The sequence below is a fragment of the Arctopsyche grandis genome, chromosome 4 (genome assembly GCF_051622035.1).
Source record: "Arctopsyche grandis isolate Sample6627 chromosome 4, ASM5162203v2, whole genome shotgun sequence".
Lineage (NCBI taxonomy): Eukaryota > Metazoa > Arthropoda > Insecta > Trichoptera > Hydropsychidae > Arctopsyche > Arctopsyche grandis.
The window spans coordinates 1,034,867-1,056,952 of NC_135358.1; the positions used below are offsets into that span (position 1 = coordinate 1,034,867).

The following is a 22,086-nucleotide window of genomic DNA, read 5'->3' on the forward strand; positions in this document are numbered from 1 at the left end:
AGTTTATTTTCTGACAAAAATGACGCAAAACTGAATCGCCAACAGAAGTTTGTGGTAACAAATATGTGATGTAAACAAATTCAAAAAGAATGTAATAAACGATTCATATCAAAAAGAAAGACATTGATTGAAATTAAAATTTCCATATTCTAACTGTGTACATATGTATACATATCTACGTATTAAAATTCTTGAATTTTTCCTTTTTCAGAAGTCACAAATTTTTAAGAAAATATAAGTTTATAGTTTATAATAGTTTTAATTTTTATATAGGCATAAAATATAATTAATTATATTTAAAACCTGTTTATTTTTTTCTTTAAAAATCATGAAAAAACGTCATCAGAGATCAATACCTGATACAAATAGGTAAATATCTCAAAGTAGACATTTTTCACGAGCACGCTACTTAATCTATTAATACTTCGTACGTGTGTAAATACATACATATGTATTTATATAAAGTAGAAATTATATGAATGTAAATAAATACAAGGCTGATTTACATCCACGAGAAGCAGTATTTCTACAAAAGATTTCTATAATATTATTTACATAATATTATAGAAAACACTACTGTTATTTTTCATATGCACTTCAATAAAAAAACATGTCCCCAAAAGTGATATATTTTGAGAAACATTAAAAATTATATTGAAAAACTGAAAATATCGGTTATTTCTTAATAATTGGGGGGTCATTCTAATGTATGTTTGTATACGAGAAGATTAATTCAAAGTTAGCATTTAATATTAAATCGATTAAGTCTCCAAAGTTTTCACATATTATTCAGTTAAATGATGTATACATAAATTTTACTCGGAATTTCACATCTGTTCCGATAGAAATTTACTAATAATTGAATCCAAACGATGGAAGTCAAAATTGAAATCGTTCAAATTAGTTATTCACGCCAGAAATTTAATAATTCAGACACGTGTCCGAGCTTTTCCCAAACGAACTGGAAGTAAACTGGTCCGAAATTACTTGGCAAACATTAAACGTACATTCAATTTAATTAATTTATAAATAGCCGGTAAAGTTTCGTGATGCATGTACTTGATAGTTTATGAATGGAAACCTTTATGTCGATCGAAACCGCTATAAAATGATTTCGTTCGAAAATCTATGAGATAAGAAAACTTTACTCATTGACGGCAAATTTCTAATTCGCATTCAATTTAACAATATTATAATAAAACTTTATGCATCAAATTTTAATATTTGAATAAGAATAATATTTAGCATATTTACTTTTTAGCAATAAATGAAGTTTTGTGATCATGCGAAAATTCGAACTCAAGATTTTGACTGATTCGAACACAGAATCGATCACTGATCACGTTTTTTCATGATAAGAAAATGTGTGTGTGTCTGTCTATATGTTAGTATGTCAGTAGTTTTTGGGAATTTTTGAACAAAATCCGACAACCGGAAGAAGAACTTTTGTCTTGTGTAAGTTTCGCTCAATTCTTATTAAAAATATCATAACCGGTATGTTTAATTATCCAATTTTGTTTAAAAACCTTTTTATATTCTTCAAATACATAAAATAAAGTTGGTTGTTCACGTCCAATTTTTTTTATTTACATACTTCGACATGTTTGTAAAAATTGGTTAATTTAGATATGTGTTATATAACTAATTGATCATTCTTGTACTATTATCATGCTCTAATCGAGCTCTATATATTATCTCCAAAAATTGCTATGACGTTGAAATTTTATTACAGATTTATAAGCAATAGTAAATATTGATTTTTATTCGAGAGGTCATTGTATTCGCTTCGCACTTCCTATTTTTTCAACAACGAATGGTACAATGATCCTCAATCGGGATCATTTTAATCAGCTGCAATCTATTGTTCACGGTTCAATATTGTGTACGAAGCGTTCTTATAATTCCAACGCTGACCGTGACTTGTATATAAGCCAACAGTGACAAATTGGAACTCATCAAACATTTGATTTTGGTCGATAGAAATACAAATCAACGATACAATGTGATTTTAATTTGAAAAGTATGTATATTCTTGTCTATTTGACTGGTTTTTTTTTTCTTTTTTTAGATATATTGACTAATGAGTAGTTCAAGTGCTTATTGAGACCTGGAAAGTTTACGTAGAATAGTTTTTAATTAATCTGTGAAGTGAAAATATGCATCACGAGCCAGCACTGGTGTCCCGGAACGCGGTATGCGATCATGACCGGGAAAAAAATTCCAGACATGCGGTGATCGACATTGGCAATCCGTCATAACCCACTTATAAAGGCTTCCTTCTGAATTAGAAGTGTCACTCTTAGAACTGCTTCGGTAGTGTTGTGAGAACTGCTTTTGAGTGATAGAAGAAAATCTTAATTCAAAAAAATGGTGCGTGGTTTTGTTTAGTGATTTACATACATACATATATTGTTGTAAAAGTGTCATATAATAATATTATTATTTTTATATTCACATTTGTAGGAAGAACTCGACAAGGAACAAATCCAACGTAAGTATTTCATTTTTATCAAAATTAGACGTATTAAATGAGATTGAACTTAATTATTAAATAAAAATCAAATTCAATAAAAAATACGATCGCTAAAAACCCTATACATAAAGTGATAATATTTTTATTGCCCAAAAATCGTAAAATCGCAAATGTTCCGGTTTATGTGCTGTATATATAAATTTTATTGCATTAGCATTATTTTATTGATTATTCAAATGATATAGTGTTTGTAAAAAAAGTGCAAATATAATTAAAAGCAATTCAAAATAATGTTTCAAACATTTATATGCAGTTTTGAAGAATGCCTTCGACGCTTTCGATCAAGAAAAAAAAGGTGTCATAAGTACGGACATGATCGGTACAATCTTGGAGATGTTGGGTCATATATTGGACGATGATACTCTTGCAGAAATCATCAGTGAGGTTGATCAGGATGGTAAGAATGGCTTTATATTTATATTATATTGTATGTACATTTTAAACTAAATTTAATTAAATTTTTAAAGATATTCATATAAAAGTTGTTAATTTTGTTTGTGCTTCCAGGATCTGGTGAGTTGGAATTTCCAGAGTTTTGTCAATTAGCTGCTAAGTTCTTGACAGAAGAAGAAGAAGATCAAGAAGCTATGGTGAAAGAGTTGAGAGAAGCTTTCAGGATGTATGACAAAGAAGGTTTGTATCTTAGTTATAATAAAAATAAATTGTAATTTATAGCGACATCTGTTTATTTTTTTATTAACTAAAATGAATTCTTATAGGTAACGGTTACATTACGACAGATGTCTTGCGGGAAATTTTCAAAGAATTAGATGACAAAATTACGGCTGAAGATCTTGACATGATGATTGAAGAAATTGATTCTGATGGATCAGGAACTGTAGACTTTGATGGTATATTATATTAATTTATTAAATTATTTTTTTGATATATTTAATATACTAATTTATATTTTTTTCACAGAATTTCTTGAAGTAATGACTGGCGAATAAGCTACAAGAAGTAATAATTTAATTAAAATTAATTTAAGTTCTAATTTATTCGGATTTTTTGACATTTTGACAAAACGACAAAACCGTCAAAGAATCCAAATCAACAATGTTCTAGTGCGCACTAAATATTACGAATCATATTTATAAATTATTCTTTTATAATAAAAATATTTTCTAAAATTAGCAAGTGACATTTTTATTCATTGTGTGGAATGTTACAATATAATTTCCATTGCGATAAATTGTTTATAGCAATCAACAAGTATGACACTGTTTTACCCATACAAATAATTGACTTATAAATGCTGACCGTCTATTTTTTTATGTATAATGATGCAAAGATTTATTATATATAAATTAAACGTTATATAATAATGGTTACGATTGCGTTCATAACGCAATTTTTACAAATAAGTGGGTCAGACAATTTTTATACACAATATGCGTTTATTATAATATTTTCCTTAAACACGACTTTATATCAATTTTTCTTAAGCACACACTATTATATTAATCAAAATTTGTACATACATGTAATTTATTTACTTTAAACTGCAGCCTTCGAAAATGTGACCATATAAGGACCATTGCCTTTGTGTTCATATTCACGATTTTTTTTCTATACGAGTCTTAATAATATGATGCTTACTTAAAATGAGTAAGAAATACTTCACTTTTATCTTTCTCGTGACCTGAAAATGGTTTAAAATAGTCGCCAATATGATCAGCACATCTTTTTTTTGTGTTTTACATAATGTGTGATTTTTTAATATTCTTTAATGTGCGATTTATCGATACTAACAGGTTAGACTCAATACTAATCTAATTTAGATTTCTTATGGAAATCGCATCTAGTTTGTCGCCTCTTGATTTATTTATGTTCAAACTCTTCCTACGCATCGTTTCTTAATCTGATCACGAGAATGTAGTCGATAGGAAAAGCTGACACTGTTAAAGGAAAACAGGCTTGTTTGCAAACGCCGGTGAAAAGTGAAAATTTTCACCGCGCAATGAGATCGTATTTTATCGACATATTTTTATATCGAAGTTAATACGTCGAATTATGTACAGAACTATCATTGCGTCGATTCACAAATGACATAATACGAATTACGTAAATTCATCGAATAAAAATCAACCGTCTGTGAACGAAGAGGTAAAATGACAATTTTCGCGGTTAACATTTGTCAATGGAAAATGAGGCAAAATGCTACTTTTATTTACGCAAAAAATTAAAATAAACAGTCACGTACAATTTTACTACACTCCTTCATATAAAAAATAATTCATTTAAAGTTAAACTTTATTAAAAAAAAAAAGTACACTCAAATAATACACTTTTCTTATGCGGAATTTTCAATAGCGGAAAAATGTAATAAAATACAGTATAATAAAACATTTAAGAGGGCATCACAATCAGACTTTCTAGACTGAATCGCATTTTTTTACCCGAGTCGTATCATTTTCGTTTGAAATAAAACGACGGCTTTTTGTCAATTCCATCGAACGAAATCGCACCTGTGCAATTCGCGAACGGAAAATTCGACACACCTTATGAAACCTCATTCCGTTTACATTTTTGTACGTGATGTATATAGTAAATTAAATTCACACACACACACCCACCCACTTAACTATTGAACTGAAAAAATAATTCGTATAAAATATATTTCAACGATTGCACAACTGCACAAAAATTGCACCGTTTGTGACTTACTTCATTTTTTTATTTTACGGACATAAAAAAATCATAACCAAACACACATCATCATTATCATTCGCCCAATATATGAGCCAAACACCATGCTTTTAAGTATCAAAAGAAACAAATCAAAACAGAAACTATCATGTATCTGATACTTGACCTATCTGCCCATCTAATGGTTGCAAAAACACATTCTACTTTTATACCACACATCTGAAAAGATTATGATTTAATAAACTTATCTTCGTCGTAATACAAAACAAACATTATATAGATATAATGTGTATAAGTATAAAAAAAATAACAATAGAAACAACCATGTATCGGATTCTTGATATATTTGTACATATACTATGAAAAAAAATGCTTTTTATGTACATATATAATAGCATACATGTATTTATTTCATTTTAGATCATAATGTTTACTAAATATCAAATAGTTATACATCATGCTTATTAACCTTTGAAGGACAGAGCGTCGAGATCGATCGAGTGTTCCGAACTGGGGTCGGTTAATACCTATTTTTTAATCAAAATACAGCTTTTCTCAATACAAATGGGTTCAATATATATCTTATTAATCATTTTATACATCAACATAAAAAAAAGTTTTAGTCCTATAGCATGTTTTTGACTATTCTTGATTATTTTAACTGCAAACGCACATAGGTAAGGCCAACAGACGACTGCATGACTCAATAGCCATGCGCCAAAGGCGATGAAAAATACCTTACGAAAATATAGAATATGCAAGCGAACAATCAAAAACATGACTAATCGCTACCACCTTTAAATTACATATACTTTGGAACGTAGAAATGTATAAATGTATTTTAAAGATTTTCCCCTTTTCTAAATCATACAAAATTTATTAAAATAAATTTCTTGTAGTTCATTCTAGGAATACAAGAAATATAGGGTGTATAGCTTTGATAACCACATAGTTATTACGAAATACGTAAAAATTGGGGCACTTGCATCCCCACTTCGGTGAGGGAGGGTTAATCTATATAAAAATTAAAACAGAAACTACTGTGTGTCTAATTATTTATATATCTTGTATATAGTATATGTATATATGTACATTGTACGTACATACATATAACTGTTGCAAATGGCATTGTAACACATATAAACATATGTCCATACTACATATTTTTATTTTCATTATTCATACACATATCTTCTTTGTAACGTGTGCTTAATATCATGCATTTATCAAGTATCAAAAAAATCAAAACTCTGATATACCATGTGTTGCGTATACGGTGACTATCAGGCCCGATTCTTGACCTATCTGTACCACTAATGGTTTCGCAACTGTACTTCAAGTCATGGTCACATCATAAAGCACACGATCAGCTATTATATTATTATATCAACGAAAGTGTTAGACAAGAGGAGGCCGTCACGAAAAGTCGATTTGTGGCACGAGCGACCGGTTTCGTCTTCCAGTGGTCTTCTTCGGTGAATCATCAGGTGTGGCTTTCTTCTCGCGAAAACATCCGGTGATTTGAGAACGCGTGGTCAGTCGGTGGGTGGTGGGTGGCAGGGTGCGCCAGGACACGATCTATCGTACTATACGCAGATATATAGGTGATTGTGTAAGAAGTCGTGATCCTCTGAAGCGAATGCAGACCACTTCCTCGCCACCTGAACCAGATTGTTGACCAGCAAATGCCACCTGAAACACGACGGGCTATTTCTTATAAAACTTTCAAATTTATCGTTCGATCTTGTACGAGTTGGATATGTAGAATGTATGCGCAAAATCGGACAAAGGAAACGCTCGCGTCGAAAGTGTGTTACTGGAACTTTCATCCAAGTTCACTTGATTGAAATGAGCGTTCGCGTATAAATATAAGCTTATTTTTATTACACGAAGCAGAAAGTTTGTTTGTTTGCTCGTTCGTTCCTTTTACAATTTTGAACCGGTTTACTGATCTGGACCAAATTTTGCATACATATATAAAAATATATGTACATGTGATCCTTGGAATGTTGAGGTTAGATGAAATTTGAACACCCTATCACTATTTTGGGATGCTAATCATTGTTGTACATTAAAATTATGAATATTAAGTAAAATAAACTGCTTTTTATAGATTCAGAAACCAATTCTTCATATATGTACATATGTATATATGAAAATATTTCCAATACTTACATTACTTTTTTTAAACAATCCTTCAAAATGTGTATGAAAAGAATGCACTCTCCTGCTAAATAAAATTCACTTCGGTTTATGCGGTGATTTAAAACATATTTTTCTACTTGACACCCTGCATACTTTCATAAATTGTAATTCAAATGGTGCCCAAAAATATATAAAAACATACCTAAATTTATAATTCAGTAACAGAAAAATCTCTAAAATTAATACATATAATCCTTACATCAATTAAATTAACATTTTACTACCATGTTTGAATGTATGTACATAATAAATCGTCAACAGTTTGTCGTCTTACCTTTCGCTCCCGTATCTATGTATGTCGCTGGCTCAGGGGTTCCCCAGGGCTCTAACCTAGGACCTTTGCTCTTTAATTTATTTGTCAATGTTAAAATATGATTTTTTCCATGGATATATAATACCCAAAGACATCAAAATATTTAAATATAATTAATTTTATTGTACAATGTAGATTTTTTTTATTATTATTCCAGCCTTATAAATATTTAATACATTTGCATAGCACAGAGGGTACAATAAATCTCTTAAGAGATATTTCGAATATGTAGTTAAGGCATATTTCGAAACGGACTAAAATTTAATTTACAAAAAAAAAACATTTTAATTAAAATATACATTAAATCAAAAAAAATGAAATCAAGTCAAATGTCGAAGAGTCAAAAGAGTTGCGAAAGCATGGCGAGCTGGACACTTCTCACATAAATCGAACGTATACTAATCGACAGCTTATCTGGTCTTTAACTCTTCATAATGGAGTCGTAATTCACACGGAGAGCTTTCGCAGAATGTGCACATTTACCGACACACTAGCACAGTAGCGATTTCAAGCGAAGAAAATTTACACCAAGTCCTCAACACATCAAAGCCAAGACGTTTTGAACGATATCTGCAAAGTGTGTTCACGCAATTGGAATTTATGGACAAGACTTGTCAATAAGCTTACACGCGAGCGGCACTAGGTTCACATTATAACTGGGCCAAGCGTGGCAACACTTACGAAATACCCTGTATATTATAAATAGGTGTACGTCATTTCGAGGCCTCTCCGTAGTCGGATTCGACTTCGACCTTGTTTGTTTGGAATTTCATTGGAAATTTCACCGAAATTCCTAAATTTTCCGGTCAACGAACGCTGGCGCTATACGCGAATTCAAATTTTTATCGATTTTATTTCATTAAGAATTATTGCGGTTAATAAATAGTAATCTAGGTGCAATTAACCGATCGCGCCATTTAAGGACGGTCAGTTGCGGATAAACGATCCGGTTGAGATTATTAGATGTATAAAAGTGTTGGGAAACAAAACTTGAAATATGTCGTGTTGGATGATTTTGCAATGGCGATGACAGATTGTTCGATTATAATTGTATGCTAATTTTGACGGAACTGCTATAAATTTCAGTGTAAATGAGGAATTGTAGTGTAACCTTTGAACGCCTACTGATTGTTTGACTTTTTATGCGAAAAATATTGATTTGATTTATAGTTACGTTTCAAGAGCGCGTTGCGAATTTAAATATTATTAAATTATGGATATTATTCTGATGTTAAAACCATAAAGGTTATTTAAATGCGAATCGTTTATACACTGGAATGATATAATATGGATTTGGGCCAAAAGTTGAGTAAGACTTTGACCAAATTGAATCACCTTTGTTGGATCCTTCCCAACTTTTTAATGTTTCAACTTACAAAAACGAAAAAATAACGAGAATCTTCGTAACAAGTTGATTAATTTTATTTGATCTTATATTGCATACCAATTTTACCAATTTTATTTCATGGTTGTAGATTCAACTTCGTAGACGTGAAGATATTATATTTTTAAATATTTTTTGTCGTGTCTTTACAGTTGCCCAAAATGACACTATGACCAAACATTCAAACAAAAAAAGAATTCACGTGAAAAGAAAAAATACATAAATTAGGAGAAAAAAACATGATAAAAAACTAGAAAGAGCATGATAAACATTTTAAAAATCGTAAACAAATATAGTTGGACGATCAAGTTTCAGAAGATTGAGTCGAATATAAAAAATGACATGTTTTTTAGAGAAGATGAATCTTTATTAATGTATAAAATAATACAATTATTATTAGTTAATTTAATATATCAAATGTACCTACCTATCCATATGAAAATTAACCAATATAAATTTTCTAATTATATTTGGTTATATACATATGTATTTTAATAAAAAAATCTGAGATTTAAATAAGTAGGTACATATGTACATATATATGTACATATTCATTTTTTACTTATTTTCATTTTAAAATAACAAAAAATATCAATGGATTTTGATATTATGAAAACAAAATATAAAAAAAATCTTAATCATAAAGTGAACCAAAATGAAAAGCTTTCTACATATGAAAGTAGTTAGTTTAATAATAGTTTGTTTTAATACGTTATATTATATACATATATTAATTGAAATTATATAATAATATTATGATTGATTTATTTATAAGTACCATTAACAATTTTTAATTGCATTTATACAATCTGAAAAGAATATTTCAGTCTAAACACCTCTATATAAACCGCAATGTAATATCTGTAAGTAAAAAATAGATACATTTCAAGCCGTCAAATTGAACTGTGAATACGTTGAAGTTTGATTGAAATTCAAAATCAGCACGTACAACCATTTTTAATTAACATGCGATAAATAAGCACGGAAGTACATTCGATATACAAACCGTGTAAGCCAAAGTGAAACAATTTAAATTTATTGCTCCAGTTCCTTCGATCCGAGCCAAGTCCACGTCTCAAATAAATCCACAAAAATTTGATTTTTAAATGCTTTTTATTATTACGAAATTATGTTCACAATACATCTTATATCTACAATTTTAATAGCGACTGATCTACTGATCATTTTCTATTTTACAATTTTAATTTAATTTGATTAGTAATCATAGCATTATATTATTCTAATGTTAATGTACAGCATAATAGGAAAAAGAGCTCAAAAACCTATTTACAATTCTTATAAATGCTCATAATACATCTAATACATAATATTAATTAAAGACTATGTAAAGTCGATGACCTAAAGCAGATTGTGTTTAGGTAATCTGTGTGTTATACCTGAAAGGTATAGACATTTTGTTGTAATCACCGAGACTTAGACGAGACTAAGACACCGGAATATTATATGTGACATGCAGTGTTTTCAAGTTAGTATATATAGGTGTATTATAAATTATTTTTAGGGATTAAACACATGTACATAATATTGTACACACCGCAATTGTCATTACCTACATATGTACGTGTATAACAATACGTGTATTCTTCTTTAAGCTCATAAATGGTTTCCTTGATTGTTCTGATTTACTGAATAAGGTTAATTTCAGAATCCCAGTTCGATACCCTAGACGCGTTGCACTCTTTTCACTTGATCCTTTCAATACTAATTCCCAAAAATATTTTTATCTGCAGCGCGTTTATCGTATGTTTAACGGAGAGCTGAATGAGGTTGATCTGTTTGGTATTTCCCTACATCAATTCAGGTCTAACATCAAGAGAATCTTGACCGATTGATTCATTTTTTCTTCTATTCTATTTTTCCAATATTTCCATTATTTTTATACTTTAGTTTAGTTATGTAATGTGCTATTTAATCATATTATAGCTTTCATTCCTTTCCATTTCATTTGTTTATTTTGTATTTACCTTTTTCATTTGTTTTTTATATTTGTAAATTTCAATTTCTTCTTATATTCTATCTTATAACCTTTTCCAATTATTTTAATACTATAGTTTAATTATGCAATGTACTACATATTTTGTCATGCCTTTATTCTTTACTTTTTAATTTGTTTTCCTTATATTTATCTTTTTCATTTTTGTAAAAATCTATTATTGGACTCGGGTGTTACATATATTATTTATTTACTTTTTGTGTTTTTTATACCTATCTCTGTACATCCTGTCTGTTGATTTTTCAATTAATAAAATAAAAATAAAAATAAATAACAACGACGGTAAGCGTGAGTTAACCGAGGTTATGGCTTTGTAACGAAGCTCACGACTATCGAGCTTTTTAATCACGGTCTCGATTATGCTATTATGCCTGTGAGATACTTGAAAATTTCAAGAATAAGATGCAGTTTCAAAAAAATGAGTTTTCCATTCAGTTGGACCGGATTCGGTGTCGAGTTGCGTCACATACTCGCAGTTCGTGACGCAATTTTTCGGGTTCAAAATTCGTATCGGAACTTGTGAACGTACGAAACCTTGCCGTGCTTGATACGCGCCAGTGCCTCTCAAATGGGGCGAAAAAAGTGACGATGGCACGAAGGCCGCTATAGGAAATATCGTGAAAGCTGTATACGTATGTATGTATATGTAGATAGAGGAAGTCTATGGTGAGATTTCGATACTTGGCTTCCGACATTGGAAAATTTTGCCTTTACGATTCATAAAATTATATTAGAAATTAACTTAAAGTGCTAATACATATATCAAATTGAATAAATAAACCATTCCAACATTGATGAAAGTGAACGCTCAGTTTATATATAAATTACTATAATAATTATTACGAGTTGTGCATGAACAGTTCTGGTTATTATATGTACAATCAATCAATTCCGTACGATTCATTTGCATTCGTTTTTAAACTATTTACTTTGCGAAATTTTCCCCCTTATTTCTTTAACATTGATAAGTGCAATTATATCGTTTGAGATCGTAATTATTAATTGTTGCAAAATGTCGATTGATAATCTTAGCCATATATTATATTAAAACTAAGTACATAGATAAAGTAAAAATAGATAGAATATTGCTCTACATAGTTACGGTTAATTTGATATTTAAAGCGACGATGTACTGAAATACTATTTATTTATTTTAACATTTTTAAGAGAAACTTATAGCTAATACAAAAATAATAAAATGAATAGTTATACAAGTTTCTTCAGATAGCATGAAAAATCTGAGTAAAGTAGAATTAGCTAGGAAGGATTTATCAAATAAAAAAATACAAAAAAAAAATTATGAAAAATTCATAAGAATTATCTTAATTGATTACTTCTGCTCTATACTTTGCTACATAAAAACATTTAAAGATTATGATAAGTAATAGTATAAAGTTAAGCGAAAAGCGATTATGATAAGTAATAATATAAAGTTAAGCGAAAAGGGTTAAAAAAACGATCTGGAAAATGAGTTCTTAATTGTATATAAACTATCGTGAAATATAATTTTTTTTTTTATTTATTTACATACATATTTTCACATACATATATACAAATATACCAGGAAGGCTTAACAGGTAAACCCCAAATGCGCCTTCCTGGTCCACATAATTATTACATAGATACATGTAAATCTAAATATCTGACATCTATGGTCAGTATACATATATTACAAACATCGTATTAATACGATAAATAACTTTCATGTAACAATACGAATTTTATATTCGATAAACAACCACAGAGACATCTATAGTGAGCAATATGGTGAAACCTAAGATATAACAATAACTAAAGGTTCGCAACAGAAAATTGGGAAGGAAACGCCAATTTTACAGGAATCGTTTCAATGAAAATCAGAAAAATTGGCAAATTCTGATAAGAAACGATCGACCTTGACAAATCAAGGTCTGGCCAATAGCGAGACTTAGCGGGAATCGAACTCGTAACATCAAGTACGAAATAATTCAACATTCACCACTAGACCACGCTGCTGATTATATATAAATGATTCAATTTATTTAAGATTGCTTTAATTATCTATCTGTACATATGTATAAAAGAAGTAAAGAGACGTGTGAAATAAGGATGGAGTGCATTTGAACGAATGAATGTTGTTTTTAAATCAAAAATGCCACTCTATCTGAAGAAAAAGATCTTCGATCAATGCATTTTGCCAGCGATGACGTATGGATGTGAAACTTGGACATTGAACGCCAAGATGTTACACAAAGTTCAATTCACTCAAAGAAGTATGGAACACTCTATGCTCTGGATAACGAGGAAAGTCAGGAAGCGGAATACGTGCGTGAGAAGTATGACAAGGGAAGTGGACATAGTAGATAGAGTACAGAGATTGAAATGGCAATGGGCGGGTCACGTGGCTAGAAGAACGGACAAAAGGTGGACAAAAGAAGTGCTATAATGGTACCCGAGAGAATGTACAGGGATAAAAGGCAGACCGCAGGGAAGATGGGTAGATGAAATTAGGAAAATGTGTGAAGTGAGATGGATGTGAGTTGCGCAAAACAGAGACGAGTGGAAACGTGTTGGAGAGGCCTTCGTCCAAAAGTAAATAGTGAGTGGCTGTAGATGATGATGATACACACATATGTAAGGTATGTTAGGTATATTCTCAAATTAGTGCTAATTTTTATGTAGCTTCAATTTTTCTTACAAATCATGTTGTTTAAAATCATATTTTATAAAAACATTATGCGGCGCATTCTGATTATAATATCAATTTAATATAATGTCATTTAAAAAATATATCTTGAGAATTAATTGAAAGCTATCTGCACATTCTGTTGGGTTTATAAAACGATTCATTAAAAAGGGATAATATTTTTGTCACGTTTTATAAAATAATAAATATCACACATTCCAATTTTGGCACTTTTTTTTTTTTAATATATTGAATCCCATTGATATAATTACATAGATTATTCAATAAATCTTATATATATATAATGAAGATAATGCGTTTCATCATATTACACCTTATCGATTGATTTAATATTCCAAAGTGAAAAAAACTTACACTGTCTGATTTGGACAGTTATTTCTGATTTTATTATAGTTTCGAAATTATTTTTAGAACCAATTTATCTAAAAAAAAAAAACAAGAAAATAAACCAACAACATTTCTGCTAATTCAAAGCAGAAATGAAAGCAAAATGAATATGAAATATACATATATATTATGATCAATTTAACCTAACTATTATAGTTATAATACAACTTACCAACACTGATAATTAAATATAATCGAAATATAATACAAACTAGCAAACTCTTGATGTATATTATCAACAAACATTTCACACATAACGAGATAGAGTCCAATGAGTATAACCTTAGGTCTCTTAATAGACTTGGTCTACTTTTTTTAAGTCTACGTTTTAAGCGCTCGGTCACGGTTGCGCCTTAATTAAGGCGTTGATTTTAACAAATGGCCTTTGGTGATAAAGGAATAGTATCGACCAATCTGATTGGCAATTTTTCAACGGGTTATCAACATTTCTGCCGCAGCCTTGGTATAGTTAAAGTGCGATTTGTGTGAAATTCGCATTGCGAAACAAACGCTTAGCGGAAGGCAAAGTCGACGGGAGCTTTAACCTGTAAAAGTATGTATGTATGTATGTACATAAGTACCTACTTACTGAATGGTTATATAGCATAAGATGGCAATCGGTACCTTGCTCTGGCTATTCTGAATTAATTGTTAAAACGACAACGGAATCAAAGCACGACGTTGAGGAATTTGCTGGCGTGAAAGGTCTCAAAGATACCCATAAATATTTATACATACGTATATACGAGTATAATATGTATGGATAAAAGTTACGCGAGACTGTGCAAAACGTATGCAAAAAAGCACAGGTAAACGTTAAAGATTAGAGAGATATCTAATACACATTGGAAATTTAGAATGTGCCATTTCGCAATCGAGGAAAGAGATTTCGAGCGAATTGCTGTTGCAAAAAAATTATTTGCAGAGATATGTATGTGATATAATATTTGCAAGTAATCGAGCCAAATTAATATCGGACACGATTGTCATACTGTTCGTATTAAAAAGCTAATAATATTGCAATTGTTAAAATTCGCAGTGAAAATGTAACCGAATCGATTTCCTGACATACTCTTTCAGATTATAATATTATTATTATACATACAGGAAACAAATAATATAAATATACACGTTAAAAAAATAATATTGAATAAAAGCTTAACCCTCCCTCACCGCAGTGGGGTATGCAAGTGCCCCATTTTTTACGTTTTTCGTAATAACTATGTGGTTTTCAAAGCTATACACCCTATATTTCTTGTATTCCTGGAATGAATTACAAGAAATTTATTTTAATAGATTTTGTATGATTTAGAAAAGGGGTACATCGTAAAAAAAATACATTTATACATTTCTACGTTCCAAAGTATGATTTAAAGGCGATAGCGATAAGTCATGTTTTTGACTGTTTGCTTGCATATTCTTGTTGATCGATGAATCAATGCGAGAGAAAGAGACAGCTATATTTTCGTAAGCTATTGCTTTCGTCGCTTTTTGGCGCGTGGCTATTGAGTCATGCAGTTGCCTGTTGGCCTTACCTATGTATGTTTGCATGTCGATTTTTGTCGTTATTTTTTAATACAAAAATAGTCAAAAACATGCTGTAGGACTAAAACTTTTTATGTTGACTTATAAAATGATTAATAAAATATATATTGAACCCTTTTGTATTGAGAAAAGCTGTATTTTGATTAAAAAATACTGGGGTCTTACTCGACAACGGTTCGGGACGCTCGTTCGATCTCGACGCTCCGTCCTTCAAAGGTTAATAATTATAATGATTTTTTCGATCGTTTTTTGCCCCAGATTCCAAATGAATCATAATTCAACGATTACTCAAAGGATTAACGTTCGCCTCGACAAAATTAAAGGTTACACACTTTTTATAACAATAAAAAGAATGTTATACAAAGCACTACAATGTTATTATTTATTTACGATGCTTATTAAAGTATGATACAGAAAGGCGCTGCTATTAATTGTATACATACGACAAAAGCGATTGTTATACAAAATATAATGGTCAGATCACGAGTTCAACATAATATCGCTGTTTTAAATACAAAGCAATTTTGTATAATATTCTCAATATACCCACATACATACATACATATACAATATACATAAGAAAGTCACTGTGGATAATTTAAAATTAATGCAAAAAGTACTTCATAGTCTTCCGCGACAATTTGCGGTCAGTATAAAGATACATAAAAATTCATTTCATGTAGGGATAGCTACACATATCCTGTTGGTTGAACCTTTGGACCAGTTGGCTCGAAGGTCAATTGTTTTCGATCGGAATTAAATTTATGTACTTACTACATATACATATATGTATATGTATGTATACAAGCGTCTGTCGGCGGTTGTAATTAAAATGTATGGTTAGCCAGTAATGCAATCGTGACCAAAAAAAGTGGGCCGACGGAGACAATATGGCGGCCCCAGCACTGAAAAAATGTTCTTGACAGTGGTATTTGATTGTATTTTTTTTTTAAATCGCCAAACAGGTGCTTTTTGGCTATAAATTTATATTTGACACTCTCATATTCTTTCATTATCGCATAAAACTATTACAACCACATGTGTTTGTAGGTATAACATACATAATATGTTACACATTCAATAAGTTCTCGAAATGTGTCTATTATTCTTAAACAGAATATATTTATACATTAGACAGCAGCATGTCTAATTAATGTCGGTGGTTGGGCTTTTGCCTAGCACCGAGAAGCGCCAATTTGAAAACTCAATTGAAAAGAATTTATTCTGAGTATATCTGAAATGCTAATGGTCAGACTTGGATATTTGTGACTCCAAGTTGATCGTTTCCTATCAGAGTTTGCCAATTTTTCTTTTCATATTGTTGAAACGGTTCCAAAATTGTTGAAACGGTTAAATTGGCTAAAAACCATCCTACTTACTATGCCACCACTATTTGAGTATGATTAAAGGTCTGTTCATACTTAAGAGCACTGCACGGCTTCAGCGCTGCACGACTCCGTTTCAAATATGTCATTTTGTTACATTTCTATTCATATCTACCTACACGTCGCGGTCACGTCACGTTCACAGCACTTTGGCCGAGTGCAAGGCAAAATCGGCTTACTTATACATTACAGGCCATGACGATACGGCGCAATATTGCTTACATAGTATTGTCGAGTACTTACAATATGAATGCATACACGTGCATTCGTAGCTACGCGTCAGAATACAAGTCATCAAAAATTATGTATAATCGCGTTTTTGTTGGAAGAAGAAGCTTACGAAGGCAATAAAAAAGCACGGAGGCGTTTTTATGTGCATCCCATGTTAAAAAATAGAAAAACCGAAGGAGAGTTTTGGACACTGTATAAGGAGCTTGTGGATGATGGACAAAAATTTTTTAAATATTTCCGTATGAAACGATACCAATTTGAAACAATACTGGATAAAATAAAAACTCAAATCACCAAAAAATCTACAAAATATAATGAAGCATCGTCAAAAAGTCATTGTCACTATCGATAATTGGTCCAAAATAGCAAATCGGCATACTCATGGCACGTAATTCTCGTGTATATGTATATCCACGATGGCTAAAAATACGGATACGATACGTTGACGGATGTTGCTGTAAGGTATGAACAGGAAATGTCGGGTACTGCTGTAAGCCTGCCGTGGTGTAAACGTGACGGTTGATATGAACATACCCATACAAAATGTACCAAAGAATACTTTTCGTACGGCCGGATACCTGCTGAAGTCGGTCTGCAGAACAGACCTTAATGTACAATAAAATGTATGTACAGGTTTAAAATTCATATATGTATGTACATACATATGTCTCGTAACGTTCGAGTTTTTCAGTGTCTCATAATTCAGCGACTTATATAATAAAAATGCTGCATTGTTTGTAATTGGCCAGGAAGGCGCATTGGGGATTACCTGTCAGGCCTTCCTAGTATATACATACATAAGTATGAAAATAAAAAAATATGATATATTTGAAGTTAATTAAGACGAGCTTAAACTTTTTGAAACTTATTTTTATCACATATTCGTATGGTGCTATGTTATTTTTAAATTATCCTTGCATTTCTAATGAAGGAATAAGCTTAATTTAATGTCCGCGCTAACATTAAATTGGTTAGAAAAAAATGTTAGTAATAACAAGACTATCTCATATGTTTATATGAGTCCATCAAAGAAAACTTAAAATCTAAAAACTATAGGAATGGATTAATCGTTTTTATGAGTGTCTAGAAAACATCAAATTATACGGTTATTGTAAATTCCTAGATTTTGTTCCCTCATGCAAAAGTTATCCAAAGCCCCCTCACCCCCCCCCCCCCCTTAACCTGATTTTTAAAATATTAGATGAAAAAATTCAAACTGCTTGTCGATACACATTGACATAAAACTATTAGTATAATAATTCTTAAAAAAAATATTCAGCTCACCGATTTTCTCGATTAAAGGTTTGCAAAATTGTGTAATGAGTCTTATGGATACATTTCCGATTAAGAATTTTATTTCATAATGTCATCACGCGATTAATTATCCTACTTGAAACCAAATGGCTTTTTATGGTCTGCAACGATACAAGCCAATGATTATTTGGATCTTTTCATATTCTGGGTCGTAAAATAAAGTTAAAGCAAAATAATATTATATACATAAAAGTAATAAACTATTTAGATATTTTCGGCAATATTAAATTATATTGAGTATACCAATGTAAATATAGATTTGAACCCCCTGTTAAGCTGGGCTCTCATTAAGGCTTCCAATCCCGGGATCCCGGGATCCCAGTGTTTTCTGGCACCGTGAATCTCGGTGCTGAAACTAGTCTGAATACCGGTATTACGGTGCTGGCAGAAATTTCTATAAAAACATTATTTTTACAAAAATATTATGGAAAAAACATAAAGCAATATTATATAATGAACAATGGTGGGATGAGCAATAACAGTCATAGTCCAGTTGTTTACCAACCGTTTCGACGCCGGCTTGCCGTTTCCACGAAATGGTATGAACGGCCTGTATTTTGTCGCAGATATTGTGCTCAACCGCGATGATATTTGAAGTATATTTTAACTAATTCGAACTCAGAATCGACCACTGATCACGTTTTCGTGATCTAGAAAATATGTGTGTGTGTGTTTCTGTGTTTCTGTATGAGTGTCTGTATGTTTATTGTGTGTCAGTGTATTTTGGGGATTTTTTGAACACTGTTCGTCCTATCGAACTGAAACTTAGTATTGGTTACTGAAATTTTTATCGATACACCGTAATTTTTTTTCAAATTGTTAAGTTGACCGGAAATGGTACCTTCCCTTTTAGGTGTTCTCTTTCTTTTTAGGTTTTTGATTTAAATTATCTCCCAAACCACTCATCAAATCGGACTGAAGTAGAACTTTAGTCTGTGTAAGTTTTCCTACATTTGTGTTCAATTTGTATTGAAAATGCTCATAGCCGGTATGTGTGAACGTGTATGTACATATGTACATATGTATGTTCGATTATCGAATTTTGTTTTTTATACTTCTTATATTCCTCAAATTCATAGATAAAGTCGTAGGTTAGTCACATCCAAATTTTTTAGATTAATTAAATGTAATTGGAGTTTTTTTTTATATTGGGTGGATTATTTCAACTATTTGTAAAAAACAAATCAATGAATCAAAGCGATGTTTTTTACTTTATTTTATTACATTTTCGGATGTGTTTTATTTCATCTTAGAAATTTATAGATGCGAACCGAAAATTTAAAGAATGTAGCCAAACTCTCAAAATTATTACGCCAATATGCGAGTATTTTTTGCGTGAAACATCGGGAGAGTTTGCAAAATGCAATTGAACGTTTTTGAAATATGAAAACATGCAATTGAACTTTTTTTTCTTATACATTTGAAATCCCGGTGCTAGCACCAGGATCCCGGGATCGGAAATTCCCAGCACCGCAATCCCGGTGCTGAAGTAACCTTCCGGGATTGGAAGGACTAGCTCTCATGCTTTGCATGACTTTGCTATGAGGTAGCTACGCCACTGGTTTAAATCAATGATACATAGCTCAAACTTGAATCATATATGTACATATAATCAGTATATGTATTCTTAATGATAGGTCCAATCAAAGTCAGCTTTCAATACAATCGATACAGCGATATAAAGCAATTTTTAATGCAAAAATTAAAATCAAAGAACAGCGATTTCTACCAGAATGATTTGAAAAGGTTTCTACCAGAATGATTTGAAAAGAAACTTATATGGAACATATTTTGAAAAATAAGTCACTCGGCTCAATCTGCTTTCAATGTATGTATGTATGTACATATAAGTACGTAATTGACGAGTTCACATTAAGATCGTTTGCGTAAATTCGATACGTTTCGAGTTCAAATACATCGGTCAAAACGCAACGTAACTTAAAATGTTGCCACATCGATGTTAAATAATGCAGCGACAGGTGTTTTGAAATATAACCAAAGGAAACTATCATAATTTTATATTTATATGCGTCAGTGTGCAATATAAGAAATAATATGGCCAGCAATAACTCGAACGTAATGACACAATTAAGGACAGATAATATCAATCATTGGTTGTTTATATTTATTTTGCATTTTTTTTCCGTTTGCATAAATCTACACTGTTTCGAATAATGCAATGTAATGAAACAATTCGTTTGAAATACGTGTATTTATGGTTTTTTGTGCGGCTTTGGAGTTGATAATGTATAATCAGAATAAATGGCGCGCGATTTTGCACGCTAAACGTTTTGTTTGGATTTTATAATCGTTTTGTGTATTTATAGATATTTCGCGCTAAATATGGAGAGTTGGTGATCGTGAGTGCACGTTTCTGGCTCGATTCTATAAAAGCCAATGTCAAAAGTCTTTAAAAAGTAAAAATCCAACCAATAAAAATAAAAAAAACAGACAAATTTGAAATTTTCATCATGCAAATCCAATAATTGGAAAACCGATACTTTTTAAATTAAAAACAATACGATAAAATTTTTCGACTAAATAATGATGACTACTTACTATATTATTTGTACATATGCATAAGAAAATGTAACATATTTCATATTTAACATTAATCACAAAATTACAAATTAAATTTACATGTGAAATTATTATCAAAACTTTCTTTTGTTATATTGTAAATATTAAAAAAAAACACTTTTTAGTGTGTTTATTTAAAGATCGTTGTAATATATGTATGTACGTACATACATACATTATATATGTAAACTACACGTACATATGTATATAGAATTTTAAATTGATTAATTTTACGATATATATTGATATAAATAAATTCAGACGCATTTAAACTTTAAACGAAGCATTTAAACGAAACTTTCCACAAAAAGTACACACTAAGATCTCATGAATGCTTAAAAAAATGTGCAGAAGACAAAAACGTTATACAAAATTGATAATATTCATACAAAACGTAGTAAATCTATTGTGGGTAAATTTGTACCTTGAAATAGGGTAATTCAAAATTGAACTTTCTCTCAAATAGAAGGCGAAATCGAATACCATTGTTCGCACTTTTGTCGATAAAAACTAACAGAAGTCGTACAATTTTTATTCATAAATCGAAAAAACGATTACCAAAATGAGTGTGCAAGAAAATTTTACACTTGAAGACAATAGCCTGTTCGGAATTTGTAATTCAAGGCTCGTTTACCAGTCGAACGGTTAATTTCATTTGCGAATCTAAATTGCAATTCACGGCTGCACTTTGAGTGCAAGGGCGCTCGGTGCATTCGAACATTTAACGTTTCACTGACTTTTTCAACTCGATTGCAAGTGCATTTTTATTCAGGTGCATTCCGAAAGCGAAAGTGCGAAGGATAGACACTATATATACAATGCACGTAGTCACACTATCTCTGCTATCATATGCGTGGAAA

At 30.9% G+C, this 22,086-nt stretch overlaps 1 protein-coding gene across 2 annotated transcripts; it reads left to right on the forward strand.

Annotated features, from left to right (window-relative positions):
- The first annotated feature begins 1,390 nt into the window (after positions 1–1,390).
- Positions 1,391–3,539, forward strand: LOC143910648 (troponin C, isoallergen Bla g 6.0101-like). 2 transcript variants are annotated; one of them, XM_077429213.1, is made up of 6 exons: positions 1,391–1,399; positions 2,464–2,491; positions 2,787–2,930; positions 3,041–3,166; positions 3,253–3,384; positions 3,455–3,539. In XM_077429213.1, the coding sequence occupies exons 1-6, from the start codon at positions 1,391–1,393 to the stop codon at positions 3,481–3,483; spliced, it is 468 nt and encodes a 155-aa protein (XP_077285339.1). In that variant the 3' UTR covers positions 3,484–3,539. The 2 variants fall into 2 exon arrangements, with proteins under 2 accessions (XP_077285339.1, XP_077285338.1); XM_077429212.1 differs by lacking the exon at positions 1,391–1,399 and adding an exon at positions 2,252–2,370.
- The last annotated feature ends 18,547 nt before the right edge of the window (positions 3,540–22,086 follow it).

Coding starts and splice junctions, on each gene's coding strand:
- LOC143910648 (XM_077429213.1), top strand. Junction 2,931..3,040: donor CAGTGAGGTTGATCAGGATG/GTAAGAATGGCT, acceptor TTGTGCTTCCAG/GATCTGGTGAGTTGGAATTT. Junction 3,167..3,252: donor CAGGATGTATGACAAAGAAG/GTTTGTATCTTA, acceptor GAATTCTTATAG/GTAACGGTTACATTACGACA.